Here is a 22,931-nt window from a genome sequence, read left to right on the forward strand (position 1 = left end):
CACACACACACACACACACACACTGCCCCTGCCTACACACACACACACACACACACACCTGCCCCTGCCTACATTCACCTACACACACACACCCCTGTCCCTGCCTACACACACACACAGGACCTGCCCCTGCCTACACACACACACACACACACACACACACACCCCTGCCTACACACACACACACACACACACACACACCCCTGCACACTGCCTCGACTACACACCACACACACACACACACACACACACACACACACACACTGCCCCTGCCTGTACACAAAAACACAGCCCCTGCCTACACACACACAACCCCTGCCTAGACACACAAAAACTGCCCCTGCCTACACACACACACACACTGCTCCTGCCTACATCCCCCGCCTACACACACACACCCCTGCCCCTGTCTACACACACACCCCTGCCTACACACACACACACACACACCCCCCTGCCCCTGCCTACACCCCCCCGCCCCTGCCTACACACACCCCCCCCCCCCCGCCTCTGCCTACACACACACCCCTACCCCTGCCCCTGGCTACACACACACACACCCCCCTGGCCCTGCCCACACACCCCCCCCCCCGCCCCTGCCTACACCCCCCCCCGCCCACACACACACACACACGCACCCCTGCCCCCGCCCACACACCTGCCCCTGCCCCTGCCCACACACACACACACACACCTGCCCCTGCCCCCCCCCACACACACACCTGCCCCTGCCCCCCCCACACACACACCTGCCCACAGACACCTGCCCCTGCCCACACACACACACAGACACCTGCCCCTGCCCACACACACACACAGACACCTGCCCCTGCCCACAGACACACACACAGACACCTGCCCCTGCCCACAGACACACACACACACCTGCCCCTGCCCACAGACACACACACCTGCCCCTGCCCACAGACACACAGACACACACACACTTGTCCCTGCCCACACACACCTGCCCCTGCCCACACACACACACACACCTGCCCCTGCCCACACACACACACCTGCCCCTGCCCACACACACACACACCTGCCCCTGCCCACACGCCCCTGCCCCTGCCCACACGCCCCTGCCCCTGCCCACACACGCCCCTGCCCCTGCCCACACACACACACACCCACACGCCAGCCCACACACACACGCCCCTGCCCTCACACACACGCCCCTGCCCTCACACACACACACACACACACCCCTGCCCCTGCCCCCGCCCCCCCCCACACCCCTGCCTCCGCCCCCCCCACACACCCCTGCCCCCCCCACACCCCTGCCCCCCCCCACACACACGCCCCTGCCTACACACACGCCCCTGCCTACACACACGCACGCACACACACACACACGCCCCTGCCCCCCCCCCCACACCTGCCCCTGCCCCCCCCCCCATGTACCAGCATGGCCCCATGATCCCCAGTCTGTTGATGCAGCTGGGAGCCAGGTGGTGCTGGAGCAGGGCAGAGGCAGGAGGAGAATGAAGTGGCTACAGGCAGGTCAGAACTAGGCCTCTCTATTCAGCTGAGGACACCCCCTGGGTCCTTCTGCCCCTGGCTCCTGTCAGTTTTGACAGACAGCCAGGAGCAAATAAATATTAATTTCCTACTCTTTTTAGGGAGCCTGTCGGCCAGATAGAATGGCCTGCCTTGGCAGGCTGGAACTAGCCTGCAGGTCATATTTTTCCTGGCCCTGCCTTAAACTACTTTGTTATTCATCTTAAATTGTCATTGGTCAAATTAAACAGTATATTTGGTATACATAATCTTAGGAAATTTAAATACCATAATTTTAAATACAGCTATTTTCAAACAAGAAAAATAACCAAAGTTTGTAGCACATTTTACAAGCAACTGTTTTTCTGCTTAATTCTCTCCCTAAACCAGTGCCACATTCTGCACAGCTGTTCAAGTCATGTCAAACCAGAATCTGGTTTCAAAGAACTGTTGAGCTGCTGAGAGGATGGGACCCAGTATGGCAGAAGGCTTGGGCCAGTGGGGGACATCAGGGAGTTGGATAGAAAGCAAGCACATGAAGGGGAGGACCTGCTGACTACTGCAGGTGTCCCCAACTAACCTGGGGGTGGGGAGAAGCCGAGAGCCTTCTGGGCTCTAGGGGATGCAGGGATTACCTGTGCAGGGAGCCGAGATTGGCCGAGGATAGTGGTGACAGTGTACAGGTTCTGCCTTTCAGCACCTACTCCCTGCCCACCTGCAACCTCCCCTACATGTCCCTGCCTCACCTAGGTGTCCCCCACTGGCTGGGAACAGGCACAGGAAGGAGGACCGATCATGCTACCGCTGCTGTCCTGGATAAGCCCAACACCCCATACAGCTGCTACCTGCAACCCAAACCTGGAGTGGGGTCTCCCTGTGCCTGTAACAGCCACACATAATGACAACAGTGTGAGGCAGGTTCCTTCTTCCAGCGGCTTGCTCCTGGCCAGCAGAGAGAAACAAGGGGAGTGGCAGGAAGAGGAAACCAGCCTGCTGCCACTGATGTTTCAAGCCAAGCCTGGCACCCTGCAGCTGGAGGGGAGCAGGAGTGGCTCTGGGGCTTCCTCTGTGCCTAGGTCACTTGGGGACAATTACTGCACCCACCTAGATCTGACCTTGTTAAAGTCTCAATCAACTACTCTAACCCTAGATGAGGGGTGTGGAAAGTACAGCCCTGGGGTTTCCAGAGGAGTCAGGAATTTGCAGATAGGGCAAATGGAGGCACAATCTGCCATCAAAATCCAGGGCAGAGTGTCTCGTTTGGGATGTGTCGGTAGCAGGGGGTGGGCAATGGCTGCATTAACCTCAGTGCCACTGCTTGCTTTGCTACAAGAAACCCCATGGTCCCAATCCGGCACCAGACTCCTCTGCCTGAGACCACCCCTCCTCTCTCTGTTATTTTCTGCCTAATGAAACAGTACTGATGTATTCCAGAAAGCTTTGACATTTCCCTATGATCAAGAAGTGCAAAGCCTCCGAATGAAGAGTGATGCTACTTTAGACAGGTAGGCAGTAAAAAACAAATGCAGCAGAAGATGAGGAAAAATATTTTCTCTTATTTAAAAATTTTATGGGGAAACCAACTCAAATCTAAAGGACATTCCCCCTCTCCAGTCACTGCCTCTAGTTTTTAAAGATTTAAAATTTCAAATCTATTTAGCTTTCAGTGCCTGAATGCTGCTTCCTCTCCCTTACCTATCGTCCCTTTATCTTGTCAAAACAAAACTAAATCAATATTTCTGGGAACAAGTAAACCTCAGAGTGGGACAGACCTTCAGACTGGTTTTACTGTCAACTATTACTAGGTTTCATAGAGTGGAAAAGAAGAAAACTTTTTGTTGGTGAACATGTAGCCATTTTGCAACTATTCCTTTATTAGTGCATAAAAATGCTGTTCTTTTTCAATAGTACCAGCTAGCAACATCATAACCAAAAGCATAAACCAAAAGCAAATACTTGCTAGCCACCACTCACATTCATATCAGTAACGGAGGGAAAGCATCTACTGGAAGGCCGCTGTTTAATAGTTGCCACCCGTGAGTCCACAGTTGCATTGTCTGCAATTCTTGATGGCTTGGAAACTGGTACTATTTCATCCACTTTATCTGTAACATAAAAGTGTTCACTAAAATAAATATAATTTGTCCCAATACTGAAAATTTAAGTATCGCAAGGTCAAAGGAAGAGATTTACTTTTCAAAAAAAAAAAATGCAAAGAAAAAGGGTTTTTTTTTGGCATTTTAACAAGGCAATGCTTGAGCATCATAAGTCGTGCAAGCCGAGCACTTTATATTGCTGCTACATAGCATGCATGCTTTAATTTTAAGCCTGCATGCATTTAATGTTTACTTAGTGTGACTCGAAAAACAATCCTCTTCTTCAAACCTTCAATATGTGAAGGGAGAATATCTATATAGAAACGGAAAGAAGACCTTTAGAAATAATGTACCCGTAGAGCACTGTTTCACATAGCGATAAGCAGACAGTACTAAGCCACCAGAATTTCAGTGTTATTTTAACTATAACAAATACTTCAAGAGTGCTCTTTCTACTTATTCTTCTCCAGTAATTATTTTCTAATCTATTTATGATCTCAGACTATTAGGTAAAGGCATTTAGCATTACTGAAAACTGAATCACGTCTTTATAAAATTAAACTGTTAAATATGATTTTTTTAAATGTTTACCATCTGGGGCAAAAGTTATATTGAGCTGTGGCCAGAAACTGGCAAGATAGATTAAAAACTCAAATCTGAACTGAAGCTTGGTTGTTGAGAATTAGGTTTTTGGTCTACCCTCTATAGTTTTGGCAGGATTCTGGTGGTGATGTTTCCATCAAGATCCCTCAAAGTTCATGAGATTTTGGATCCCAAGGTTTGATTCAGACCATCTTCAATTGTGACTACAAACAAAATGAGCAGTCATTAAAATTAAATGCTGTTATAGTTTTAAAAGTTGCTGAACATTTAACACTTTTCTACTACTTTCATTTTAATTATTTCAAAGCACTACACAATCAACTAATTAAAACCTTCAACTCCCTTATCACTACTCCACTTCTTACAGATTGGAAAACTCAGGCACAGTAATTCAGTGACCTGCCCAAGGCTAAAGAGTAATTCAGTCTCTGAACTAGGACTAGAAGCTAAACTAGTAGCTAAAGGTTTTTCTCATCCCATCTTCACTGCATTATTTGTCCCTATGAAAGCATAGACTGCAATGGCACCACATGTACTATCCTAAATTTTGCAGTCATGTTAAGCTAGGCTGGCTTTTAGTTTTAATTCCTCCAAAACAATAGGATGCCAGTCACCCAGACTATGTGCACTTATGAAAGTAACGTACAATTTGATGCAGTTCCTTAGCTTACTAACTCCTCTAATGGTACGCTTTCACAAACTGAAGTCTTACAAAAATTAATAATGAAAAGCTTACTTTTCAGGAATTAAGTATAGGATGTCTATCTCTCAAATATCTGTTCATTTGTTTTATGGAGAAAGGAAAGTCTGGTCATTAGGTTATTACTGACTTAAAACAGCTTTCCAGTGGTCTAGAAGTTTCACCACATGCAAAGTATTGGATGTGGGTATTTGAGCTTGATCCCTCACTGAAAAACAGCACACTCTGGGCCTGGGGAGTGTGGATATGGATGGAAAGTGGGTAGAAGGAAAATAATGTTGGCTTTTTCTAAACAGTAGCTCTATGTTGCAGATTCCTGTATTGCAGGAACAGCATTTTAAAACAGGGGGAGCTAGGGGAACTATATTCAATCTTCTCTGTTTGAGAAAATTTTTGATGTTCTTGGAACTCTGGATGACATGCAGAGGGGTCATCAAAAGAAAGGTTTATTTGATCAGTAAGTTAATTCATTAGGAAAAGTGTTACTGTCCAATTTCAACTGGAGTTAGTGTCAATTTTTGTTTGCCTGGTTTATTTTCTATATGATGGATCTTCCAAGGGGAAGAGAGAAAAAAAAAAAAAAGTCAGATCCTGAAAACCTTTACAAATATACAGAAATAGGAAAAAAAATTAAAAAGCATTTGATAAAATTTTAGCAGTAATACAAATGCTGCACTTTTCAGAAATATATATTTGCCACCTTCTGATGGATAAAAGGCATCAGAAAGTCAAGGATTTATTCTTGAACATTAGAGCTATATCACAAAGATATGGCTAGACTGCAATTTCAAACTCAGGGGTGTCTGAAAAAAAAATCAAGGCTTCAAAGACTTTGTATGATGTCTCTTTAGCCCTTACGATGTTTAGCCAAACATATTGGTCTGTGGGTTCCAGAGAATAGGGTGTTTGGGGGATTGAACCACTAGTCACTCAAAATCTATGAGTAAGAAATATAAATATGCCATATAAAATCTCATCCCCTTTATTTTGAACAGACACATATAACCATACACCTCTTCAGACAACAAAAAAAACTACAGGGAAAGAATGATGAGGCTATGACAGACACTTGAAAAGCATGAAAGTATTTGTTCAGGGAATGAAACATACATACCCTCCAACTGTACTGATTTTTTTTTTTTTTTTTTTTTTTAAAGACAGTACTAAAAGTCAGATTCCAGTACTGAATCCGACCAAAATATCAGTTGGTACAGATTTTTCTTTTTTAAACAAAGTCTTATAATACTACCCCATCAACTTGTTGGAAACTTTCTTTGCGATTTTATAGCTTCTTTAATGTTGTCAGGTCCTCAGTCTTTCTCGCCCTATAGCTGCTCTCATTCAAACAATGCTTTGTTCCTTTTCAAGTCTAGCTGAGAACTGTTGAAGCAGGTTGGAGATGGGAGTGGGAAAATGAATACTACATGATTAAGCTGTTTTGCAAGAAACCTTTTAGGGGTTATTTCTAGCTATCAGATAGTAGTTCTAATAGCTGAACTGCTAATGCCACCCAGTTTGTTCTTTTCCACTCCTGCCTTAGATTTGAGAACAAAGGGAGAAAACTAGGATGGTGTCCTAAAAGAACAAAAAACTTGGAAACTTCAAAAGGTGTGTGTGTGTGTGTGTGTGTGTGTGTGTGTGTGTGTGTGTGTGTGTGTGTGTGTGTGTGTGTGTGTGTGTGTGTGTGTGTGTGTGTGTGTGTGTGTGTGTGTGTGTGTGTGTGTGTGTGTGTGTGTGTGTGTGTCAGGGGTGAAGTAGGGTGGAGTAAGATTAATCCCAAATGGCAAAAGCTACATGGCGGGTCCTCTAGAATACAAAATCTTACTATAAGGCCCAGATCCACCACACTTTTAAACTGACAGCACTATGTGAATTAATACATTTTCTTTATACTACTATGTACATGCTAGCTAGGTGAAGAAAGGTAACTGGCCTTTGGTAGGAATGTAGTGCCACTTCGAACTCATCCAAAAGAAATAAACGGTAGATAACGTAGGGATACATTTTCACTTGCCTATACCCTTAAACTAGTTGTTCATACCTACAGTAGCAACACGCAAAGCATATCTGCATGAGAAAAATATTTTCAAACGATGGACATACTCCATAGAACCTCCCTTGTGTCAGGCCTGCTAATGAACTTCTCCCCTCAACATTTTTGTGGTCTTACATATTTTTGCAATATTTATTTTTGCAGCAGTGAGAAGGGGACTTACATGTTTGTACCAGAAATCAATTTATAAGGATACCTATATACACAATTTGAACAAGAGAAAACTCAAAAAAAGTCATACATTGGGCACAAACAGAATGCAAGTGGAAACATTTACACCTGGCAAGAGGTGTGTTGGTGGCATGGCCAAAGAAATGCACTCAAAACTGAACATTAAAAGGAGTGCATTTAGATGCAGTTAGTTATGGGGAAAATAGTTTAAACTAGAAGATGTACCTGCTAACTGCCTACACCAGAGGTCAGCCCACACCAGCTGTGTTTCATCATTAAACCAGTCATTTAGCAAAATATCGCCACAAGCACACACGCACACTTAAAAGAGCAGTTTGTGGCTGGTTTGCACACTGGCGAAGTGCTTCCTGCTTACATTTTGACCAACTTCAGTCACCGGGAGTGAGAAAGGGAAGAGAAGGCCTTTGGCTCCCTGGACAGAGCACAGCCTGAATGCATCTGCAGAAGAGGACTTTTAGGGCTAAGATTGCCTTTCAGTATTTGTCAGAGGAGAAATTCAATACAGGTTTGCCATACAAACTCTTCCAAACCATTTCATGTAAGGTTACAAAGGGATGTAGGGAATCAAACACAGGAGCCATGCTACACCTGTGATAATTACAGTCACCACTGGTCATGGGGCTTTTGGTAATGGGATCCTTTCTGAGAACCATCAGGGATATCACATGTATAAGCCAGTCTGATGCCTCTGCATGCATATAGCAATTTGAGTGCCACTATATTAAATTCCCCCGAGAGAGGCAGCACCAACAGTCATAAAAGAATTTTATCGCAAAGTGTATTTTCCATGTGCCCTGCAGGCTACCAATTGAAAACCAACATAATGCTCAGGGCACCTGCCCCTCAGGAAATTAGATGGTCAAAAGGAACAGGAAAGAGTTCTGATTTTATCAATGTGAAGGTCATCTCTGATGCAAAGCTCTTTATCACAGACATAGTAGCACAGTGCCCAACAGCATGTCATAACGCTTACATTCTCATGTGGTTTGGCTGCTAGGTCAACACTGGGATTTTAAAAAAAAATTAATTAGTATCTGTGATATTATTGGGGACAGTCTTCCCCTGCATAATATATTTCTTGCTGAAGATGGTCCTTTATTCCACAAAGATATTGGCTAAGACTCCTGATCCAAATCTCCAGACTCTCTCAGAGGAAAAATTATAATGCTGCCCACCAAGCCACCAGATCCATCATAAAAAGAAACTTTGAAAATGAGAGTCAGGCGCCTAGATAGATCTGGTGGGACATTACTGTACAGGCCCCCAAAGTTATGATATAATCCTGGCAACATTGCTTATTAACATAGCCAAGACACGTGGATTAGCTCCACCTGAGGGTCTAGAGATCGATTTCATCAGACCCACAGAGGATAAGAATGATCATGATCCATTACAGGCTAACCCCAACACCTCAGGCCGGCATGCCAGAAACACCAGGCAAAGACTGATAGAACACAATTTCTGAGGCGAATATTGCCAAGACCTGCATACTTACCACCAAGTCCAGAATGCTTGCTCAGAGGGAACAGGGATAATGGAGAAAGAAAACTCAAAAAAACAGCTGCCTCAAGAAATGACTTGTATTTGTAAGAAAAGCAATGAATGCCTGGCACAGAGTAAAAAAATGCTCTTATGAGGCTAAAGTGAAAGAACAGAGGCAAATGTTCTTCAAATACCAGCAGCACACATTGTTAACAATGCAAGTATAAACTACAAAATGTTAGACTAATCTAGTCAGCCAGAATACAATGTTAGCCAATGTAGAAATGGTTGAACTCTGCCACTCATGGCCTTATGGCTAAGAATTAAAAGGACAGGCACATAAAAAACCCCCTAAAAATCCTATCACTAGTGTGATTATTTTTTCTTCCCTCCCCCTTTTGCCTGGCGTGTGGGCATGGGCAATGAGGCTCTCTCTGTTATGGCTCTCTGCATCCGGCCACTGCGACAGGGCATGGTGGCCTGCGGTGGTTCTCGAGAGTCACTTGTCCCTTCATCCCCTGGTAAGTATACAGTGGAGGCTGCCACTGCATCCTCACCAGTCCATGTTGAGGCACAGGTTAACTCAACATGGGGGGTGGCTCTTTGGGAGATACGTGTTTCAAGGACCTGTGTCCTTGGCTGTTTGAGGAAAGCTAAGATCTCAGACAGGTAGTTATGGATGGCTCTTGTGGATGTAGCCACAATGCCTAGCTGCAGCTCCATGCGGCCCATGGACTGTGACATGAGACCCATGGACTGTGCATGCTCCCTCTTGATATTTTCCAGCAGCTGCACAATCCTACTGTTGGTTTCCATCAACAGCTTCTCCCCCTCTGTTAGCTGGGGCTGCCCTCTCCAACCCTGATCCCTAGCGACTGGCTGAACACCATGGCTCTCTTCATTCATTTCATTATTCCCCTCCTCCTCAGGAGAGTCACTTTCAAACTGAGGAGTCCTACTGAGAGATTGATCCCCAGGAGACTGTATGTCCATGGTACACTCTGGAGTCCGCTCTGGTGTCTGAAATCCCTCAAAATCTTCCCCAATGTTGCTGTGTGTTTCAGATGATGACAATGGCCACTGCCAACTCTCTGTGGTTCTGGCTGGTGAATCTTCATCAGAAGCAGGCACCGAGGATTCCTGTTCTTCTCCAGGCGTGGATGGTGAACTCCCTCTCTGACGTCTGGATTGTCCCGAGGATCCAGGAACCTCCCCATCTTGTTCCCCAGTGACATCTGGCAATCAAATAGAGGAGCAACAACCACTGTATCTGAGGCCACGAGGATGGAGGAATCTACATGCATGGACAACACATAGAAAGAAGCCAGTTGGGAAACCAGAGTGTATGTGTTTGGGCAAACAGAAAGGTAGACTAAATTTTAGTGGCTGAATTGGGCATGTGGCAGTTGAAGTAACTAACCACTTTATATAAAAATACACACTGTCCTGTACCCATAACACACACAACTGTGCTGGATCCCAAGGCATGACTACCAATTCACCTCATTGTGACTGTGACAGGAAATGTCAGTGAACCTATCAAAAAGCTCACCTATGAATTGTAGTGGTGTCAGTCAGAAATCCCTGGGATGAGCTCAGGGTCAATTGTCCAAATTGAGCCTCCTGTGGTGTCAGAGGTGCTCCACCACTGGCCTGTGTAGTAGCCCTTTGTTGTTCTGAAGCACTGCTGGCTATCTTCTCTTTTGTCCGACGTTTCATGTCACGCCACCCACCTCCCCAAGCACTGCTGCAGAGCGAATGTAGTTGCTACAAGCATTTATCCTGTGAGCAATGCCCTCCCCAACCTTTTCTGCATGCAGTGCAGCTTGTAGGTGTCTCCAAATGGTAGGTTATGATGTTTGAGGACATTGCTCAACAGGATGTCCTTTTCCTTTGGAAAAAAAATTCACTTTGCTCTCCCCTGGCTGTCTTTTCCCTTGCCTGAGGACATTTGGTAGAAATGTGGGAGTAAGTGCTTCTCTGTGCACAATTTAGTGTGCAAGAAGAGATGGTTACATATGCTAATGAGGAGGATATTACACATGGATTTATTCTGAATCCTCCCCTATATAAAAATATACCCCAGCAGCTGAAAACGACTAGACTTTGTGCTCACATCAATGACATCTCATACTAGAGCATGATCTGTTCAGCACCATTTCTGATTACATATACTGAAGGCATAACTCTCTGTCCTAACAAACAAGAAATGAGTCCACCTTTCATTTGGAGGGACAATTTGGCCATCAGAAATCAATCTGTGAGGCCAGGTACAGACATTACACCTTTATGGTATAAGTGACCGGAAACCGGTCTATACCCATAACAGAACAGAAGTTCGGCATAAGGACTTGACTTAAAAATGGCAGAACCTGTCTAACATTTGCTCTGCCTGCCTCCCCCCACCAAAGGGCGAATGAGTGTTCTGTTTGCTACCGATCTAAACTACGCCGCTTACAGAAAACCGCGTAACTTAGATGGATTCCGCCTTGGGCTTTTTGAATGTCTGTACCTAGCCTAACTGTCCAGGTGAAGACTGCAATTTTGTAGGCTGAAGGAGCCTGTTTTTCTAGCTCTCAGGCAAGGGATATGTGGGAGCAGCACTATACTCAGAAAGACCAGTATCTAAAGTGACAACATGTGTTGATCATCACTGACTAACTGGCATACTGTGTTTTTGGTGCTAGGGTGTTTGGAATGCTGGGTCTATGTCATACATACTTTCTGGCACTGGAATGGGAATTTTTTTTTTTTAATGGAGTCCATTCTACTCTTTGATATAACACTAGATGCTGCTCTTATGAACTTCATTTCAAGTTGTACATTTATATCTGAAGGGTGCTTTTGAGGTAATAAGCTGAGGGTTTTTGGGTTTTTTTAAAAAAAAATCGGGCATTTCTGGGATAATATTTTTGTTCTTAGTTTTGAGGCCCTCTGACAGACCCAAGGGCCCCTCTTTTACACATTAATCCATCTCATAATATTATATCTATCTAAAGGGATTCAATGTAGTTAATGATTTACTATAATTATGATTTAATTTGATTGTTTTAATGCTGAGAGCATGGATACTATTTGTGCATTTAATAATGTCATTATTTTAAAGTATTCACATTCAAAGTATTCACATTCTGTCTGCATTTGATCGGACTGTCCAGTTGCATGTTTTATGGAAAGTGAGGATGAGATTGTATTTGTAAAAAGGCATGAGCTCCTTATGGAAATGATTTTAGGGACAAATTGTCATGCAATCATTGGCTCTTCCATTGCAGGGAAATTTTGAAAGGGACTTTCTGATATCATCCCACTGTCATACCCAATACCTCTTCAATTCTATTCTCCTTTCCTCCTACCCCAACCCAGCTTTGACAGCCATAGCTGTGACCTTTGTAACAAATATCCCTTAGCATCTACAATGTAGAACCATGATATTAATTCTTAACAATTCTTTGCTTGAGTACACATGAAAAAAAAAAAGAACAAAAAAAATAAAATAAAATAACCAGGGGAGCTATTTTTACCACACAGCAAACACACATTCCAGTTAAATTTTTATGGAATCAGAGTAAGATAAGGGATTATATGTTCTGGTTTTGTCACTGGTATACAAAATATCTTGGTCATGCTTTCAACATGTCAAACTTCCTGACAAGCATTTTGAACATATCCCACCTAATAATGGTACTGGTCAAATAAAAAGAAAAGAAACACAAAAAGGCAAAAACTGAAAAAAAAAACCCCAACAAACCATACTAGTTTGTGAATATCACTGAGTTTAGTCTGTTATGATTCATGGGGTCATATTATTTTTGTTATTCATGCATATTTGTGCACCTGCCAGAGGCCGATATTGTGGAAAAGCTATTCAAATTTTAGCATGAATGTTTATTTCTTTAAAAACAAAAACTATAAAACTCTACTAAGCATCATTCTCATAATTAAAGTATTTCCAGTCTCCCAATCAGGGAGCTCAAACAACAGCATCTGGCATAGGTGACCAAATACACAAATGACAAATATGCTAAAGCAAACACTTTGCAAACAACCTATGGGCAGAAAGTTATTTGTGGAAACTACTGTCGAATACTTATGAATAATGAATACATTCACAGATATTTGGAATAGGTTTTCTTAACTAGATGTTAATGAAAAATGGGATTACTCACAACTAATGCGAGTTATGACCAACTCTAGTAACAAAGAGTTCAACCAACTCCAGTAACTACGTTTACATAAGCTTTATTAAATATTGGTATGGGGCATGGGAAAACAAGGCCACATTACAAGCATGGCCATCACAAGCTTTCATTTGTTGCAGAACAATCATGGGAACTTTGCCTCAGGGTCAAAGGCTGACACCATAGTGTTGAATTTATCAATCTGTGCCCAAGAAATCCTTTCTTGGGTGGCCAAAGGTCACTCCTGGTAAATTCAGACTGGAATTTAAAATGATAGCACCAGCTGCTCTGTTGATGTTGTAGAGGAGGCGTGGCAATGGAAAATTTAGTTTGCCTGGATATTGTACTGCTCACCCAGAAGACTAGATTGCTCACTGCACTGATGCCTGGTGACAGCAAAACTAAAGCCAAGTTAACTTACAGCTGGACTCTCTTGACCCCCACCTCCTTGGCAATGGGCTGGCTCCACAGAAGTAGCAGTAAATGTGCCAGGTTAGTGGTGCAAGTTGGTAGAGGTTTCATAAACCCAACAGTATTCATTAATGCATTAACAGCTTTTTAATTGGTTTAAACAACATTTCTCTCTTTTTAAGCCAAGTTATAAGATACAGTGGGTACTAGTACCATCCTGTAACTTCCCTTGGTGGAAAAAAATGGAAAAGGAAAGAACTATCCAGGCTCCCTCTGACCTCACCAGTATTTTCCATCCTGAACCTGTGCCCATGTCAGCCAGTTTGCTCACAGTGATATGGAAAACTGCACAAACTAAGAGCTAACATACTTCTCTCATAAGGGCATTCCATTTCTTGGCTGCACACGTATCCCTTAGGATGTTAAGCAGCAATCTTTCATGGTCTCCTGAGTTGTGGACTCATTCCTTGTCCCCAACCCTACAAAATAATTTTAACTACAGTTTGTAAGGGAGAGAGAAAGAAGTGCGCAGGTGAGAAGTGGCAGAGGTACTGAGGGTCTGAGTCCGGGGCCCACTGTACATTCAATGCTTGATCACATATGCTGAAGCTGTATCTATAGGTATATAGACTGATATGTATATATGGATATAGATAGATATATAAAAACCTACATCGAGTAGCACTTTGTTTCCCCTTATTGATTATCATTTTGTCAATAGATCCATGGTGTCTTTAAGGTGGCCTGAGTGGCAATGTTAAGAGTCCCTTCTACCCCTCTCCCTGATACAGCCAGAGAAGTCCTCTGTTTCAGGGACAGAGGTCAGGACTGGCAAATTATACATCTGTGCCTACTGTGCTGACACATTCATGTGAATGTTGCATCTAATCAGCTTTTTTCTGAAGTGGCCGATCAATGTTGTAACTGCCTTTGGTAGCCAAGTGACAGGTTTGTTATTTCTTTTATGCCAACACCAGTTTGCCTATTCCCAGCCCTGTATGCAGCAAGCTGTGGGCAGGCCATCTGTTAAATGATGCCAGAAGTCAGAGCTACATCAGCCCTCAACTGGATGGGTAAACTCATGGATCTGGAATACTGCTTCCTGGGGCTGGCTCACTGCACCATGTTAACACAACATCGTACATGCATGGTGAAAGTCCTTCAGGTTTGTTACTAACCACGTTTTAGGATGCTGAAAATGATTTAGTATGTTTTCTGGGTTGTAATCCACAGAGAACTGTAAGGCCTACTCAGCTGTAGGGACAGAGGACCAAGACAGAGGCCAAGAACAGTGGGCTTTGGATAGCAGACAGACTTTATGGACATCAGAGGTATTTATTTAACTTTTTTTCGTTGGAGAACACTTGAGACTTATTGCCTGCATTGTGCCTTACCTGCCACTTCGACTGGCAGTTGATCCCTCCCCTGAGATGTGCTGCTCTTTAAGAATCCCTCCTTTTGAAATCCCACAATTTCTTTTCAACTCTCCTACTGGATCGTTGCCTTTTCCATTATCTTTCTTTCCAGTTTTCCCCACAAGTGGAGCTGAACTTCTTCCCGCTGACAAGTAAGTAGAGATGATGCTTAGGCACACCATGTATGGCCAGGAGCTCAACTACAACTGTGACAGCTGGGGAGCTTCCTGGGGCCTGCCATTGCTGCTCTGGACCTGGGCTTTTGCCTGTATCTGCATCATGACTTCTGTGGCAGGTGCATTTTTCAAACTGCTTAGGTACCAAGGTGATAGATGCCTTGTAAATACCTAAGATAGACAGAGAGAAACTGCACCAGGCACAATCAGTTACACAAAACTTAGCGCAATGCCAATTGCACCTATGTGCTGTGGTTTTACACACCTTTTCTAGTATCTGCAGTTAATCACACAGTCAAACATCTGGTGTATAAACTATTTCCTTCTGAAAACTGATGGGCACGCAGTGACTTTGTTCTTCCTGCCATGTCAAACCTTTTCTGCATTTAAAAAAACCTAGCTTTTAATATACTGCACACAAGTGCACACAGGTATACACATGAACACACACACATTTGTTTCACTGTCTTTCTTATGTACGAGATTGGAAATTCACCTCGGTTTCGCCACTTCCTTTAAGATTAGATAATGTGTATTTTCTTGTCGTGGAAAAGTACTGACTGTTCTTTGTCAAATGGCAAAGGGCATAAACGCAGTGGTATTATTTACCACCTCCTCAGAATAATTAAGTGCATCTAAGCAGTACTGGCATTAAAGGAATACTCCATTTTATATATATAAGAAGGCACGTGCATTCTTTAAATGTATTTGTCAAACCTGTATGTATTCATTCACCAAAAATGTAACAGCTTTGATGCAGTCATTTTTATAACCTTTGAAAATATATTTAAAAAATATGTTTGGGTTGTTTTTTAGCACAGAGATCAGAAGCTAAGTGGGTACAATCAGGGCAAGCAAAGTACAGTAAACGTGAGCCAATCTTTACCAACTTGTTTGCCTGAGGTTAGGCACCTAAGTAAACAGGTAGCATGACCGAGGTATGGAACACCTGTCACCCTGTTGTGCTTCTTCCAGATTTCAGTCTCCTCTTAGTGGAAGGAGACTAAAAGATCTTGGCAAAACAAAAGATGAGCAGATGTCTATTTCAGCTAACGAACACATGTTGGCATGAAGGACGGATGGGTATAAAACTGGCTGTTGATTAATTCAGACTGGAAATTAGGAGAAGGTGAAGAGAACAGTGAGTTTTTGGAACAGTTTTCTAACAAAAAATACCCCCCAAATCCCCAAGCTATTGTTTAGATGGAACTTGGTCAGGTAATGAAAGTAATTATGATATGGTGGCTTGTAAAAGCAGCGACCTTGACTTGATGACCCAGGCCCAGTCTTACATTCTTAAGCACTTCTGAAAGTCAGTCCACACTCTTGCAGTGCCTAACAATATGTTTATATGACTAATTTTAGTTATCCACCTTTGAGTATACTGGCCAAACAAATATGACTTGCTATATTTTATCCTTTAGGTTTGTTTTGTATACCAAGCCAGACTGAGGTATCATCAGCCCTTTGGTGCATAAAGATAGCTTCAAACCAAAACTCTGGTTTATAAATTCCACCTTAAATATTGAGAGGCAGCTTTGAAGTTTGTGACCAACTCTAGTGATAAGAATATAACAAACAATTCAAGCCACCAAAACATACCATACAAATATGTCAGCTTTTAAAAAACCCCAGAAAAATAAGACTGCTTTACATTTCCTATTTTCATTTCAAAGTTAAGCCCAGGTTCATAACTAATAACAACTCAAAATCATTACATAGTGAAGAATTTATCACTATGGTTGTATTTTAATTTGGAACCAACTTAAGTCAGTTTTGCAAGATGTGTCATGTGGGCACACTGTAAACAAGACTGTTTACATGATCATTCCTGAGATATACCACCAAAAATCAGAGTTTTTACTGTAATGAAAATAATATGCAAAAATGTAACTTCAGGGGGCAGTATAAGGAAAACGTAATGTAGAATGTAGTCAAGAAGTGTACCTTATTTAAGAATTTAGTTATGAAAGTAAAGATGGACCATCCAAAAAAAAAAAAAAAAGTTCTCTTTTAAGAAAACTGGATAGCAACACAGAAATCTTTTGGGATAACTCAAGTTACCCTATATCATTATACTGGAAGACTGAGAAAAAGAGAAAATATATAAAATAAACAGTAAAAAAAGCTTTATTACAAAGACTATCTCAACATAAATCAACACCTAATATCTATAAACATCATTACATGATTCACAAGAAGCGTTTGGCACATACTCACACTGCAGAGGAACCTAGATTTTTTGCTCCCAACCAAGACTTATCTGTGCTTTTGGGATTTAAAACATTTTCATCCCAGTGCATAAGAGGCATATTTGCATATTATGATCATACCATTAAAAGATAATTCAAAGGAAAGCAGAAAGTAACTAGTGCTATTTTTGGTATGTTAGAATCTTGTTGCAGGCCCCATTTTCAAACACCAGCTCTTTAACAGTATGTCCAATACCCACACAAAAACACACGGGCATATACATTTGCCTGCAGTTCTGAAACCTTAAAATTCAACCTACCTTGCAAGGAATTTCCTACCTTGCAGGAGGAATGATCATTGTGTAACACTGGTTCCTGTTTAAAAAACAAAAACACAAAGCACAAAATATAATCAAAAAAACCACTTTCATCCTGTAAACCAGGTGGAATTTTAAGGATTGAGAACAAGACGTGGCAATTTGAATGCATTGTTTGAGAGACAGCATTTGAAAACTGGGGCTCAGTCATCCAAACAAAGAAACAAAATGAGGGTGGGGGTGAAAGGGAATAAGTTGTATTTTCCTAATTTATCTTCCCTAGTACATGCACTCATTCTTCACACCAAGGAATGGAAACCAAACACCCATGAATTATAAAAAATACATTTATTTTGAAGTATGTAAGAAGATAATGAACATGGCTTTAGGAACAATTGAAGAAAAAAAGAGAAGTGGCAGGAAAAGTGTTGGGGGGGATTTTTATTTCATTTTTTTGGGGGGTGGGGGATGAGGGAGATTGCCGTTCATCTCCCTGGCTCCTAAAAAAGAGAGAGAACATATTAAAAAAATGCTGGAAACATTTCTGCTCATGCAACCCTGTCAGACTAAATACAACCATGCAATTCTTGGTGTTCATCAAGAACCCCTTGATTTGGATAGACTAGAAGACATTCAACCGATAGTAGTCTATTAGAACAACATTCCACTCATAAATGCCAGTGTATCCCACTCATATGGATCCAACCACCATAAAATGTGCTTTCCTTTGAACACTTACACTTCCTTTTCCAGCTTCTCCTACACCATTGCTTTGCTTGGATGGTGAGGAAACCTTCTTCAATTATTGTTCTGCAGCAAAGAAAAACAACTAAGTGCCTGTCATCATAGAGCTAGAATCTTAGGAGTAATATATTTAGCTATGTTTTTAATAATAAAAACTCATAATTTGTGGTCATCACTGACAGTTGCATGCCTATATAGAGATATAAAAGTCTCAGGTCTATCGATACTCTTGCCAGCACTACTGGTGGCCATTTTTTGGTGCCCAACTGGGGAGACATAGGGCACCTAAGTTGTTCAGAACCAGTTTCCTATGTACTTTCAACCAACTGCATATACAGATTAGCATCCCAAATCACTTGAAAATGGAAAGCAAAGGCTTTTTTTCCCCCCACAAACACTATATTCCAATATTTTCCATTTACAATTTGGACACAGCCCAGTCCAGATTCTATTCTCTTCTACCCTGGTGTGAATCCACAGCAAATCTTTTGGAATTAGACTATACATACATGGCTGCACTGATGAAGAGAGCAATACATTGGCCCCATTTCTGTAATTACAAGAACAGAAGCCTAGGAGTTTGAAGCCTCTCCATCAAAAAATCATTGCCGCATATCCTTGTGAAGATGGCAACTCAGTTTACTTGTTCTATTGTTTACCAGCTAGCATTTCCAACCTATAATGAAAGTAGGTTACTTACAAGCACATCCTTCAGGTACTCTTCATTTAACCTGGAGCTGCAGTGCCTTTTTATTTTTTTTTTTATCTTCCTGTGTGTATTGTCTGGTAAAGGCCTGGAAAACCTTCTTCCTATTTAAAACTGCTGTTGGTATTGGAAAATATCAAGGACGTTGGAGCTGTGGATTTTGCAGAAGCGGTGCTCTTGGTACACACACTGTAATCCTGCAGATAAATCTCCATCATCAATTCCATCATGTTGGAATAAAAAATGGTTTCTGATCCAGGGCTTTCTGTGCACGATTTCTTCAAACAAAGGTAACATTTTAGTTTCAACCTCTGTTTGGCATTCACATTTATTTGCTCTGTGATTTCATTGTTTCAGATGCCATTGGAGTGTGACACCTTTGAAACAATGGATAAAACAGAATGGGATGGAGTGTGGATGTTTGTCGGAGACAATATTTCTTTTGAAAGCCATCAACTGATATTTTTCTACTAAATAAATACAACTACTTAAATGTCAGATGCAAGATACCAGACAGTCATCTGCGACGATGATTGACAGAAATTGTATAAATGTCTAATCTGGTCAATAGTAAGGAGAGTTCTACATTTATATTTGCTGTTTATACTTCAATCCATATCAAATCCCAAATACAGTTATTAACAAAATAGAGATTTTCTCTTGAAGTTGATACAAAAAATACCCAACTCATATCTAAAACTGTCTAGCTACTACCAACCTAGTATTTCTTAATCCAAATATATTTTTGTCACGTATTCCATTTCTTGCAAGAATAATTTTTTTGTCTCTTTCTCCACGCTCTCTCAACTTCTTAAAATCTTTTTTACACTACTGTTTTTCATTCTTGTCTGTTCCAGTCAAAACAATATCTTACTGATCTCTGCAGAGACCCCCAAAATGTGAAATTGCTTAGTAAATCAAATTCATTCCTGGCTATAAAAAGATTGAGTATGAAACTTTTAGAGCTTATATCTAGAGGTTGCACCGAAATTATCTATCTTTTCCTTAATAGTTGTATCCAAAAAAATAAAAAAAATAAAGTCCAAACATCAAACAGTCCAAATACAAACTGGGCAAATAGAAATCAAACAACTTTTCACAATGCACATATGAATGCCATATTTCTAGAGTTCAAGGTTTTTTTCCTTATTTTAAATAAAAATTTTGAGCTTCCACTCATACTTGTATGACTTGAAATAGAGTGGGGATGAAAATTATGATGGGAAGCAACATACTGAAATTCAGCATCAATGATTAGTTAATAAATGGAGTGCTATACTATGAAGAACTTTACCTTTTCCAAATACTATATTTTGTGCAACTCTTACTATGTATATTATTTTATGTTTTAAATTTTTAAAGATTTTGCATCTTTGGTTTCATTTTCTGCACGAAAAATTTATTCAGCAGTACATAGTACAAGCTTATATAACCTAGCTCTTACTTTGTAATCTATATTGCTCTTAAACAATGATTGCTGCAACAAAAAGATTTGTTAGATTTCAGGCTGCCACATCTACTCATTCAATAATTCTTAAAACACTTACAAAAAAACAAAAGAAAAAACCCAGAAAGGACTTCTTATTAATAAAAAAAACCATCTATTCTGCAAATGTACATTTCAAAATCTCTTCCTCTGAACTGGATATCTGTTGTGAGGAGAAAAGTATCAAAGTAGTTTGACTCAAGGTTTTAGCGATCTGCAGTATGCTGTCTACAATAGAAGATACAATTGTGAAGTTTCCATTTCAAATGGAAAAATTCAATATCTTTCATGCTTTAGGGTTCTTAGTTGTAGGGCATTTGTACCCGAAAGCTTGCAGAGAACAATTTTGCCAACTGTTTAGTTGGTCTAATAAAAGATATCTACCCAAAGAACCTTGTCTGCCTATTACTTAACTGAAACATTTGGGTATGGTACTAAATGATATGGCTATCTGAATAAAAACAAAAATCAACAGCCTTTGCCTTTGACCTCACCAAAAAAACTACAACCAATAGAAAAACAAAGCTGAAAAACAACACAGAACAGAAACCCACCTGAAACAACTAAAAACAAACAATAAGATTCTATAAATGACTATGTTCCCTAGGGCATTAAGAAACATGAATTCAATTCTGTTATTCTACAACATCATTCATATAATAAAGAACTGTTATTCCAAAATAAATTAAAAAATAAAACCTCTACCAGAAACATACTAACAAAAAAAGGTTTTATCGCATCTGAATGGACAGTTTCTAAGTTATCCTGCTCTGAGGAAAGAAAGTACCCATAGTTGGAAGTGCTGCATGCTATTAACAAGATCAACATGAGAAAAAATCTGGATATATTAAAATAAAATAAAAAGCAAAAACAAAGAGGAAAACCCCCAGGTAATTACTGTGTTACCATAAGACGACAGAAAGAATAGTTCACTACTGAAGGGGCATCTTCCTTCACTTTCAATTACCTTAAATTTCTTCTACTGATTATGCCATCAGTTGTTATATGGAAGTATCACTCAAAAACTCAGGGGGGTTTGAGGATTTCCTTTGGGCAAGGTGCTTTGCAAGCATACAATGACACAATCCCTGCCCAAAAGAGCTTACAGTCTAGGAAAGCAAATAACATACAAAGCGAGGGGAAAGAAGAATACAGCCAAACGCAAACAAATATACATCTACATTTTTGGTAAACTGTTATAAAAGGTTGACTATGCCTATCTGCCCCTCCACTTAGCCATCACTATTTGAATGATCGTTTAATAGGCATCACAGCAGATGTGGGTTTCAAGGAGAGATTTGAAGGAAAAGGGGGTAGTGGCCTGATGAATCAGTTCAGGGAGGGCATTCCATGCATACGGGACAGTGTGAAAGATGTTATATTAAAACCTGAAATTGTGTAGAGCAGCATTTCTTCAGGTCAAAGTTCAAGATGTATGTGTGAGGTCCCTATTTTCTGAGACAGGCTGTGTAGTTATGTGAGTAACATTTGGCCATTACAAGGGTAAGCGAAATAACTGATGGAGGACTACACCGAATTCTTATCAGTTGCCATTATTTCTCAGTGGCTGCCAGTTAGCACAGTAACTGTGACGAGATGATATGGAAGGGTTTGGGAAAGAATCTGAGACAGAATAAGGGAAATGGGGGTGGGGATGGAGGAAAGAAGACAAAAGGAAGAAATGGGGAAAATATTTTCAAATGTGTTCTTCTGATTGCTTTAGGTCTTTATGTGTTTGCAATTTATCAGCTAAATAAGTAAAAACATATACAATATTTAATGTACATTTGACACCATAAAATAAACTGGACCATATGCCAACATATACAGTTATGTTATTATCCTTCACTATGGAAAGGTGAGAAACAGGTTAAACAAGAGACAAAATGCTTCCCCTTACCCTTCTTCTTCCGTACTGAAGCTTGGAAATAGAAAGGGAATGAACTGTGAATCAATTCTGAAGGTAAGCCCATTTTAAATGCTAAATCCTTGTCTGATTTTTGAGCAAAAACATTTTTCTGCTATTCTTAAGAGGTCAGTCTCTCCCTGCCAACCTGGATTTGCATGTACTTTTCAAGCCACTTAGCATTAGCTTCTTGGCATAGCCCAGTTTATTGGGGTTTAGATTTTGACTATGGAAAATTGTTGCACTGTAAGACTTAGATGTCTTGGCTCTGTATGAGATTTATTTTTACAAAATGTACGAAAATATCCAAAATGGTTACTTTTGATAAATTAAAAGGATATAAATTTGGGGAAAATGTTACATCTTCGCTGTTCAAAAGTGGAATAGAATCATAAACTTATTTTATATGCCATATTTTGGATTAAATCATTTGAAGGTAAACAATTGAGGTTGCTAAGAAGTAGACAGGACACTGTGTATTACTACGAAGAAGAGAATAACTGAAACTATGGCCATACAAACAGAAATAGAAGAGGTTCAGAGACAGGCAACATAAATGACTGGGAAAAACTTGAGTATGGAGAACTGAAAAACACTGGGATTGCTTAGTTTAACGAAGAGTAAAGGAATACACAAAACAAACTGGGACTTCATTTTTACCCCTTCTTGCAATACATAACATGTGACCATTCCATTAAAGTAACAGGCCATTATGTTTAAAACTGATAAAAGGAAATACGTTTGTACACAGCACATAATCAGTCAGTGGAA

At 41.0% G+C, this 22,931-nt stretch overlaps 2 protein-coding genes across 4 annotated transcripts in view; both read right to left on the reverse strand.

The window, feature by feature from the left end:
• Positions 1–22,931, reverse strand: part of SHANK2 (SH3 and multiple ankyrin repeat domains 2) — a 736,911-nt gene that overhangs the window by 28,302 nt on the left and 685,678 nt on the right. For all 3 annotated transcript variants that reach the window (XM_090032909.1, XM_090032907.1, XM_090032908.1), the window contains one exon: positions 3,478–3,608. In XM_090032909.1, coding sequence (XP_089889035.1) covers positions 3,478–3,608 — 131 coding nt within the window. The remainder of the gene's footprint in view (positions 1–3,477; positions 3,609–22,931) is intronic.
• LOC149871645 (uncharacterized) lies at positions 8,744–10,348 on the reverse strand. The gene is made up of 2 exons (XM_090034467.1): positions 10,276–10,348; positions 8,744–9,864 (listed from the first exon to the last, which is right to left on the reverse strand). Exons 1-2 carry the CDS (start codon positions 10,346–10,348, stop codon positions 9,005–9,007), a joined length of 933 nt encoding a protein of 310 aa, XP_089890593.1. The 3' UTR covers positions 8,744–9,004.

This window comes from Crocodylus siamensis, chromosome 2 (assembly GCF_052110815.1).
Source record: "Crocodylus siamensis isolate JL-2025a chromosome 2, ASM5211081v1, whole genome shotgun sequence".
In the NCBI taxonomy this organism is placed as follows: Eukaryota; Metazoa; Chordata; order Crocodylia; family Crocodylidae; genus Crocodylus; species Crocodylus siamensis.

Coding starts and splice junctions, on each gene's coding strand:
- LOC149871645 (XM_090034467.1), bottom strand. CDS start 10,348: ATGAAACGTCGGACAAAAGAGAAGATAGCCAGCAGTGCTTCAGAACAA. Junction 9,865..10,275: donor GGCTACTACACAGGCCAGTG/GTGGAGCACCTC, acceptor TTTGATTGCCAG/ATGTCACTGGGGAACAAGAT.